This window comes from Ixodes scapularis, unplaced genomic scaffold (assembly GCF_016920785.2).
Source record: "Ixodes scapularis isolate PalLabHiFi unplaced genomic scaffold, ASM1692078v2 PGA_scaffold10__122_contigs__length_95168666, whole genome shotgun sequence".
Classification (NCBI taxonomy): Eukaryota; Metazoa; Arthropoda; class Arachnida; order Ixodida; family Ixodidae; genus Ixodes; species Ixodes scapularis.
In genome coordinates, this window is record NW_024609836.1 from 44364144 (window position 1) to 44373609 (window position 9466).

Genomic DNA, 9466 nt, shown 5'->3' on the forward strand with positions numbered 1-9466 from the left:
GGAAGATGAAATATTGTGGAGGAGAGAGTTTGGGGGGGGGGGGGGGGGGGGAAGTCACGTGCCTGTGATACTTTTTTCCCCCCAAAACAACGCATTTGCAGTTTTTTAGAAGCCCCGAAAAATGGGTATCATATTTCTTTTCTATTTTTAATGTCGTGCGCATGCCTTCGATAACCTACGACTTTGATAATATTTGGTGGTTGTGTCTAAACCTTACAAAACGGCCCGTGACCGCGGAGAAGAGAGTGAGCGCGACTCAAACCGGCCAGTTCTGGATTGGCGGTTTTCGGGCGGAAAGAAACCGAATTTCGAGCCGCAAATTCTGTTTTGGGTAGTTGGGCTCTCATATCTCACGTACAACTAAAAACCTCGGCGTGCATAAATACTCTGGCAGTGTCCCTTTAAGAACGGCCGCAACCGACGCTACTGACTTGACCAGAGCCAAAAATGCACCGTGACGGTGCTCATTGTCCTTGTGAGTGTGGGATCACCAACTAAACCAACTACGCACAAAAAAAAAAAAAAAAAAAAAAAAGAACGCGCAGGATTGTGGTGCATTTACTGTGCACGATTGGTTTGTCAGCGATCGCAAAGGCGACGTGCGTCGTGGCGATGGGCTTTTGGTGCTGCCCGACTGGCTACGTCGTAGCACCAGCTGCGCTCGGACTTGGGTGAAATGGAATATGTACTTCATCAATTTTGTCTGGTGAAATATGCTGGTATAAAGCCGGATCACTGCGCGTACTTGGGAGGGGGAACCCACGGGGCCTGTGGCTGTCGCACTGGCTGCTGCATCATGGACTGCTGCATGGGCTGCGGCGGGGCAGTGGGGCAGTACGCGTGACTGGTCAAACCTGGGTCGAACATTGGCACGGGGGCGTACTGCAGGGGAGCGGCTGGCGCCGCAGGGCCCGCCGTGGCCGGTGCGGCGGAGTTCATTATGGTGGGGGCAACCGTCACTCGCATGCACGGCTGCGAGGTTGGCGCCGCATTCACCACCGTGACGCGCCTGTCTCGTCTGGAGCGCCCACAGCACACCCGGCAGATGCACACGCAGCAACAGGCAAGCACCAGGAGTCCAAATACTCCACCGAGTGAAGAATAGACTGTCGACGAGCCTGGACAGGAAATAAAAAGCTGTATAATGTACAAAACTGCAGGCTTCGGTGTGGACAGTGCAAAGGATGTAACATAATGAATGGAAAATAGTGGTTGGCTGCACCGAAGAAAAACTGAACGAAGGTACGGCTAAGTACAGCACGAATGTGTTCATAGAGCCTCCAAGGTTTGGTCAGCCATCCCCGTGTGTTGCTCAGGCTTTGTCCCGTCCATTTTGAGCGTTTTTTCGTTATGCCAATCAATCGCCAACAAGACTAGCAATCCACTATTTTACAAACAACCCGCCCCCCCCCCAAAAAAAAAAAAACTCTCTCTTTTTATATATATATATATAGTTGTTTTTTTATTGCAAAAATAAATTACGTATATATATATATATATATATATATATATATATATTATATATATATATATATATATCGTTTTTTTTATTGCAAAAATGAATTACGCATCGCCGGACGCTCATTCTTCACCTAAACGTAGCACTTGTGGTTCGAACCAGATACCAAAGTTTCAGCACAAACCAACGTTACTAAAACACTCAGTTGAGAGACTCCCATAGAGACAGCTTTGAAAAAGTGGCCCCAATCTGTCTCCGTGCACCGAGCTAATGACGAACACAACGCCGCCATTTCTCCCGCAGCGGCCACTCGAGAAACTGCACGTGACTTCTATTTTGGCTTTCAGAACAGATACAGCGGTAGAGGTTACAGGGGTGCCACCCCCGGCGGACGCGCCGCGTTCAGCTACCGAAGTTAAAATGGACCTAGGTCAGGACGCGCTACCTGAAAGGCCCGCTGAGGCATGGTTGTATAAAAACAATATTAATTGTTCCACAAAACCTTTCGAACTAAAGATGATAAAAACATCACGCGCCCATCATTTGGTACTAAACTCAAATAAATTTCATAGAAAAAGAGTCTTTTCCGTTTGTTTTTACGCAAAAACAGGCTTTCAAAAAGCTCAAGGTGACCATAGTATAGAAAAACGAAAAAGAGTGGCGCTGTTGTCGCATTTAGCTCGGTCTCGGTGGACGCCAGCGGCCCAGGTTTCGACGGCGAGTTTCCCAACTGAGTGTTTTAGTAACGTTGGCACAAACTGTTACCTTATTGACAAGTCATAAGTGATTTTCTGAAAATTTCAATGGGAAAATGGGGCCCACTTTGCTCATGTTTACAAACAAACCGGAGCGCCCCTAGCGGACGCCACCGGCGCCGCGCATGCGCGGTGGACGGTGGGCACGAAGCCCGCCGTCGCCCATAAACAAACCATTAAATTGCGTTGTTTTCGGCGTCGGTGGGAGTCCCCGTGCTCTTTTTCGCGTTGGAATTGTTAAATATACGTCCTCCTAACAATGTCTGACTACTTGAGCGGCTTCAGAAAAATCAAACAGGCAACATTTTGCGTGAGTAATGCACTGATCTCTATGACAATTGCTGGATCGCGCTTCCCCGCTTGTTCGCTGCAGCGCAAGTGAAGCCACCGGGCTACACTCGCTTGGGATACGATTTGCCGTTTTTGCTAGCCTTTGCTGCGGTTTTCCAGCGTGCTGACGACACGTTTTCTACTCGTTCGTCGTCATTCGCCGAAGAAGTTTTTTGAAGACACTGTGTATTGTTGAGACTTTCCGTTGTGAACACGTGGAAAATTTTACGAAAGTGCAGTGTCGCAGGAAAAAGACACAACGCGTCGAAAGGAAGGGGCTGGCGGCGTGTTCAAAGCATCCTTGGCACGCCGAAGTGCCGTGTCTCTGTGCCTTCGCACGCTTGGATACCGACCAAGAACCGACGCCGTGTGTATGTGTTCAGCGAGTGCAATGTGCGTGAAGCTGTTCGTGCCTCTGGATCAGCGTCTTTTCCCCTCGCGGTTTAGGAACGAGCTTAATCCAGCGTCCACTAGCGACGGGAGATGGGGAGAAGGTACGTCTTTTTTTCGTCCTTAGACGATTTACACAATACCGTGCACAACAGCTCCTCATCACTGATCAGTGCTGGCTTATTATCAACCTACGCGACTCGCCTAATTGTAAATGGTCAAGAGATTGCACACGACCATATCGGCCGCGCTTCAAAGATTTTCATTCTCGCCGTCTTGTACATTTGCTTTTGAAAACCCCCCTGGCTCCACGTACAACGTTACGGAATCTATTAGAGTAGATTTGGGACATAGCCATGGTTAATATAGTACATAAGAATACGTACAGATCTCCCCCTTTTATTGATAGCAACTCACCGGAACAGCTGGACGATCCAGAACTCCGTGGCCGATATATATAAATGATCTAAAGGCATCTACGCGCGACACACGTTCAGAACTTTGGCGCGGCGTCAATTCTTGACCGGTATCCAAGCGTGCGAAGGCACAAAGATGCATCACTCGGCGTGCCAAGGAAGCTTTGATCACGCCGCGACACCGGCGACACGTTTTCGACGAGTTGTACCTTTTGATACGGCTTCATGCACATTGCACTCGCTAAACACATTCACACGGCGTCGGTTCTTGGTCGGTATCCAAGCGCGCGAAGGCACAGAGACACGGCACTTCGGCGTGCCAAGGATGCTTTGAACACGCCGCCAGCCCTTCCTTTCGACGCGTTGTGCCTTTTTCCTGCGACACTGCACTTTCGTAAAATTTTCCACGTGTTCACAACGGAAAGTCTCAACAATACATAGAGTCTTCAAAAAACTTCTTCGGCGAATGACGACGAACGAGTAGAAAACGTGTCGTCAGCACGCTGGAAAACCGCAGCAAAGGCTAGCAAAAACGGCAAATCGTATCCCAAGCGAGTGACGCCCGGTGGCTTCACTTGCGGGAGCGGCAAGCGCGATCCAGCAATTGTCATTGAGATCAGTGGAGTAATGTGACTTGTGGCGATTCATTTCACGTGGACGCCGCAGAATGGGCGCTAAAGCCTGACTCGCACGATGAGATTCTCCTCGCTATTTTCAGTCGCGACGTCGCTCCGGCTGCAAAAGGTGGACCGTAGCTGAGATGGTAGACGTCGATACTGAAAACCTCAAGTAGAATCGGGCATTAGAAATCGGTGATGGCCTTTGGTAACAATGATCAACATCTTCTATCTACTGTTTACACTTAGCCTAGTTACCCCCACCAACCTGCAAAAGTGTTTTGAGGCCTGCACTTAGTCCTTATCGCAATTACCGGGTGAACGTTTGGTTTACGGGACGTTGTCGTTTGAACGAGCTGACGACAAAAAGCAGGCACGTTTGAAAGAGCAGACGACAGTTCGAACGCTTGCGCAATGGAGTGCAGGCAAGAAGCACCGCGTCCCGCGTCAACAAACCATTGGAATGTCACGTTGTCGGCGTCTGTGTGAGTCTACATACCCTTTTTTGCGTTGGAATTGTCGATTCTTCGTCACCTGAGCGAAATTATCAAGGCTCGTTACACGGCTAAACTTTGCGTAAATAATTTGACGTGCGGCGATTCATTCGCGTAAACGCCGCAAAATGGACGCCAAAACCTTGATGAGACTCTTCTAGATATTTTCGGTAGCGACGTCGCTCGTGCTGCAAAAGTGTAGAAGGCAGCGGCGATGATCGACGTCGATACTGAAATTCGGAAGCGGGAACAGACCAAGCGTAACAAGTCGGTGATGGACACTGGTACCAATGATCAACATCTTGTATCTACAGTTTACACCAAGCCTACTTAAGTCTTTTGAGGCCTGCAATTACTTCTTATTGCTATCACCGGGTCAAAGTTTGGTCTACGGGCCACTTTTGTTTAAACGAGCAGACGATAAAAAGCAGACAAGTTCGAAAGACCAGACGAAAGTTCGAACGATAAGGTGGCCATGTGAATTTGAAGACGCACTGAACCCGCGGGTCACGGGTGGCCCAGACATCTTGGCGGTTTTCTCTCGTTCATGTTGGAACAAAACAAATACATCTGGCGACCACAAAGTGTTGCCCGCACAAGCAATCGTAGTTTGACAGAGTCTGGTTTACCCTTTTCACGGCTACTATCCACGTACTCGCACTAACGGAGGGGGCAGAAACACATGAAAACTGATCTTCAAACCTTTCCAGACTCTTTAGGTACAGCACCCGTCGCAGCATTTTGACGAGAACGCAGGTTTTTTGTCTGGTTTCTCCGAAAAGAACACAAGAATGCATGTCTCGCACGGCGACATCTGCCCACCGCCCCAGATCGGAAGTGCGCCCGACGCGCCACCACCGCGGCGTGACGTGGGAGAGTTGGTGAACCTTGTCGGCCGCCATTTTCCCATTGCAAATTTGAGAAAATCGGGTATAACTTTTGAGTAAAATAATGGTTAGTGTTGAAATTTTGGCAACTGGTTCGGGCCGCTAGCGCTGTTTGGGCAAAGAATGAGCGTTCGACGATGCATAGTTTAATTTTGTGGTGATAAAACCCCTGTAAATTTTATTTTAGGACACTTCGTACGTTGCTTGCGAGTTTACACATAAGCTACATGAGAATTTTTCAAAGTAGATTTCTGGGCAGCTGGAAATTCCCCAGAGCAGTGGTGTCACAAGGGGGGTGCGGGGGGCGGACCACCCCGGATGCAGCGCTTTGGGGTTGTCGCGGCTGTCCAAGAGAGAGGGGGGGGGGGGGGGGGGGGGTGGGGAGGGGGGAGTCGCCGTGGGCCACCGCCCCGGTTGCCACTGACCCTAGTGACACCACTGCCCCAGAGCACACCCAATTATTTCAATCCTTCTTAGCCCCAGTAGTTCACTCTCGTTTAAGCACGATTTAAGCGTAGCTGACATATGCTCTGATGCATGGCTACGAGTCAAACGCCCAAAAAAAGAAACTGATACACAGTGGCGTATTGCTAGATATGAACCCTTAATATAGACAAAATTTTCGGAGATCGATCTGTCTACACAATTCTGCCAGCTTAAAGGGGTGCTGCAACAATTTGCAGACTTTGGTCCATTCATTCCCTGTCACTCATAGAGTGAAGAACATCAAACTATTTTTTCTTGCATGTGCTAGTTTTATTTAAGATCAAGAAAATAAATTGAAGTTTCTGATATCCCTCAACTCTTACAGTCTTCCAAGTCATATGCACAGTAATGGGATCACAGGAGACGGATGTGGGAAAATCGAATCAGGGCACCAGGCAGTGGTTACAAGCTGAAACAGTCTATCACCTCACGGGGTCCATATTTTGCATTTTATAGTGGCAAGGAGGATGAAGGAGAGAGAAGTTGACAGAAACTAAAAAAAAAGAAACACACTGACCGATCTTAATATATATATATATAATCTGCTTTAAAACTTTTAAGCTTTTCAGGGCGACTTTAAAGAACGTGGTCACTGCTTTAACTTCGTATGTCTGACTGTCCAAGGCTCAGTGCACGCTGTGACACGGGCAATCTTAAAATGTGTGATATCTGTAAAATGGTGAGATTTCCCAGGAGCTCAACTGCCTCAAGCATCCTGCAAGAACTTTGTAACTTGTGAAGACATTACGTACGGGTAGCTCGTGTCTACAAACTCGAGGACATCCCGAGGGTTCTTTCGTCGCTTCCAAATATATCGCGAACTATCGGTAAAAGGTAAACTGCATCAGAGCAAAGTAGCAATATGTCTTGCCATAGTCCTATTCCCTAATAACGCGGGCCCTTTCGATATCTTTTTTTTTTATCCAGTTAACATTCTTTTGTTTTTGCGAGAGTAGTCACTGCCCTTTGCCAAGCGAAAAAGCGACATGTTCCATTTTCCTCTGCACCCCACAATAAGAGGATCGCCCAATTTTAAGCCGAAAGCAAACGTCATACTTTGCTTTATTCGTTCATCAGCCCCTTGCTTAGGAGGACCCATGCTGTGCTACCCTCTCACCCACTCAACCTTTCAGAGATTCGCCCCGAGCAAAACAGATTATTGTGGCGACCTTAGCGCATGGACTACTACTACTCTCTAGCATAATGGTGCTTTCCTCTTGGCTTCCAGTTCCTTATTTTATCCTCCGGCCCCTTAATTTGAATTTCTCCCTCTTACACTAATCCCTGTACAGCTAGTAAGCGTACGGATTCAAAATAAATGCCGCGAGTTGAAAGATGCGACCTCGTCGTTGCTTTGCAGTTCCTTGTTTCTCTTTTGTTACTCTCGGTCAAAAAGTAGGGCTCCACTGTTTTTGTAGAAGTGACCATATGGCCGCAGGGCTGCTCGATTCTCGGGAGCCCGGCCTTCAGTGTTTCGCCCAGCTAGTGGTCCCAAAGAAAAACAAAAAAAAAAAAGGAAAAAAACTTAGTAATATTTTGTAAAAATAACACCAATAAAATACTGAATTCCCCCCCCCCCCCCCCCCCCCCCCCCCCCCCCCCATGTGCACGCCTATGCGCAGGAGTTGAGTAGGCGCTAAAGAGAAGGGAAATTTGCTTCGACCAAGTTCGATAGGGCAATCTGCACTTGTTGCGCCATGCTTCCGCGGAGCGGCGCTGCTGTTACGCAACAGTTGACGAAACGACATTCCAAGTATCTATGGGAACATCCACCAGGTGCATTCTGGTAAACGGTTTAAAGTTTTTGCATCTTTTCGAATAAAATATTGGTGTCTCTGTGATGTTGCCAGAATGTGGTAGACATTTAAACAATACAATTGGCACTAGAACTTTGTTTCAGTTCACTCCTTCGATCCTCTTGCAACCCCCCCCCCCCCCCCCCCCCCCCCCCGTTACTACGCCACTAGAAGAGCTTCCTTTTATTTCTTAACCTGCTGTCTTGAGAAAGAGATCAGATTGCTCGCTTTTTCTGGGCTCTCTGGCCAAACGGGTCACTTGCCCCTCGCCCCAAGTTGTTGATGACAAACTTGAAGAATGTTCACTAGTCATGTGCACTGCTTTTGCATAAAATTAACACTTTATGGTAATATTCAGCATCTATTCCTATCTTTTTTTTTTTTTACCTTCATCTGCAACTACGGATTGCCCGCATTCTGCATGACTTTTCTGGAGAACAGACGTGTCCTATGGACGAGACATGACTGTTAGCATCTTTGCAAAGAGCCAGACATTTTGGTAAAGGTGACTCCAGAAAGGGTCCATTAAGTAGCCTCACCTTCAGTTACACAGACTATAAAAGAAAAGAAGTTAAGCGGGCAAAGAGGTGAACAAAAGAAGCGTCCAGCCTCAGTTCTCTTACCCTCGTCGGCGGCCTTGGCAGGAACAGAATAGGCAGTTGTTAGAAGAGGTGAATTCAAAAGAATGACCACTAGAACCGGGAAGCAGGCGTTAGTAGGATTCATCACTTTCATATGTTGTCTGCAAAAAAGAACTCTCATATAATCACATATACATACTGCATTCCACAAAGGCAAGGGCTAGCACTCCATTCAGAGGGAACAGCAGGTGACACTAGAGCGCTATCGAGATTGAACATTCGCCGGTGAACTGTTGAATTCCGTCCGTGATTATGAGCAGAATAAAAGACACCGCTGCCACAAACTGCGAGGACGTAGAGCCTACAGATGCCATGCTACAAACTCTAGTTGCTTCCTATAGCTTTGAAACTTACCATGGAAAAAAGAGAAGAAAAGCTTTGGACACCCCCAAACAAAGTTTGCGGAGGGGGAATGTGGCTCCATCTGGATTATAATTTGTGCAATAAGTTTTTTTCCCGGTAGATTCTGAGCAAAGTACAACTCCCGACTTCAAAGTAGATTCCCAAAATTCTGTGAAACATTTTTGGTCATAGTAGCTGGGTAAGGCAAGCCAAAGTTACTCTGTTGTTTTCGGCATCCACTACCCAATCTTATTAGACAATTAGGCAATCTCCAAGCTGCCGGGTGCCCGACGGAGCCAGCTTCCATAGAAATCGTCTCTTGTGTCGTTCTCAGAAGGCAATAACTATACTCCATATGTCGTGCATAGCGCTGAGAAAGGTACGGAGACGAGCGCGTTGATCTGGGCAGTGCCTTCTTGCACTCGGTGAAATTAAGCTCTTTCAATGATCACGCGCTCGCATCCATAGATTCCACAGTACTAGAGTACACAACTTCTGTACAAGTGTTAAGCAACCTCTAAAAAAAAAAAGAAGAAGAAGAAAAAGAAGAGGTGTATTTTCCTTATGCAATAAGGTGCCTTTCGAGACATCATGCAGTCATTTTTTTGAGTGATGTAATGGTGGCTATGAGACCGGTACAAATAAGCGCCTTAGAACGTATGAATTGACTGTGTTAAATAGTTCGTCAGCGAAAGTAAAACAACTACTTTGTGGCCACGCTACTTTATTCATTATTCGCCGCCATTTCCAAAAGAACTGATGCTCCCCCAATTACCCCTGGGGCATTGCATACCATTTTAAAGAAAAAACACAGTATAAGGAAATGAAAGGGCATGACAGATTGTGTACGATT

The 9466-nt window shown here is 47.3% G+C and overlaps 1 protein-coding gene across 1 annotated transcript; it reads right to left on the minus strand.

Moving 5' to 3' along the window:
• Positions 1-732: 732 nt before the first annotated feature.
• On the minus strand, positions 733-8365 carry LOC121834854 (protein transport protein sec31-like). Its single transcript, XM_042288748.1, has 2 exons — positions 8254-8365; positions 733-1118 (listed from the first exon to the last, which is right to left on the minus strand). Exons 1-2 carry the CDS (start codon positions 8363-8365, stop codon positions 733-735), a joined length of 498 nt encoding a protein of 165 aa, XP_042144682.1.
• Between the last annotated feature and the right edge of the window lie 1101 nt (positions 8366-9466).

Excerpts from the sequence above, each read along its gene's own strand:
- LOC121834854 (XM_042288748.1), bottom strand. The coding sequence starts at position 8,365 with ATGAAAGTGATGAATCCTACTAACGCCTGCTTCCCGGTTCTAGTGGTC. Across the intron at positions 1,119-8,253 it reads TGCCAAGGCCGCCGACGAGG|GCTCGTCGACAGTCTATTCT; the intron begins GTAAGAGAACTG and ends TTTCCTGTCCAG.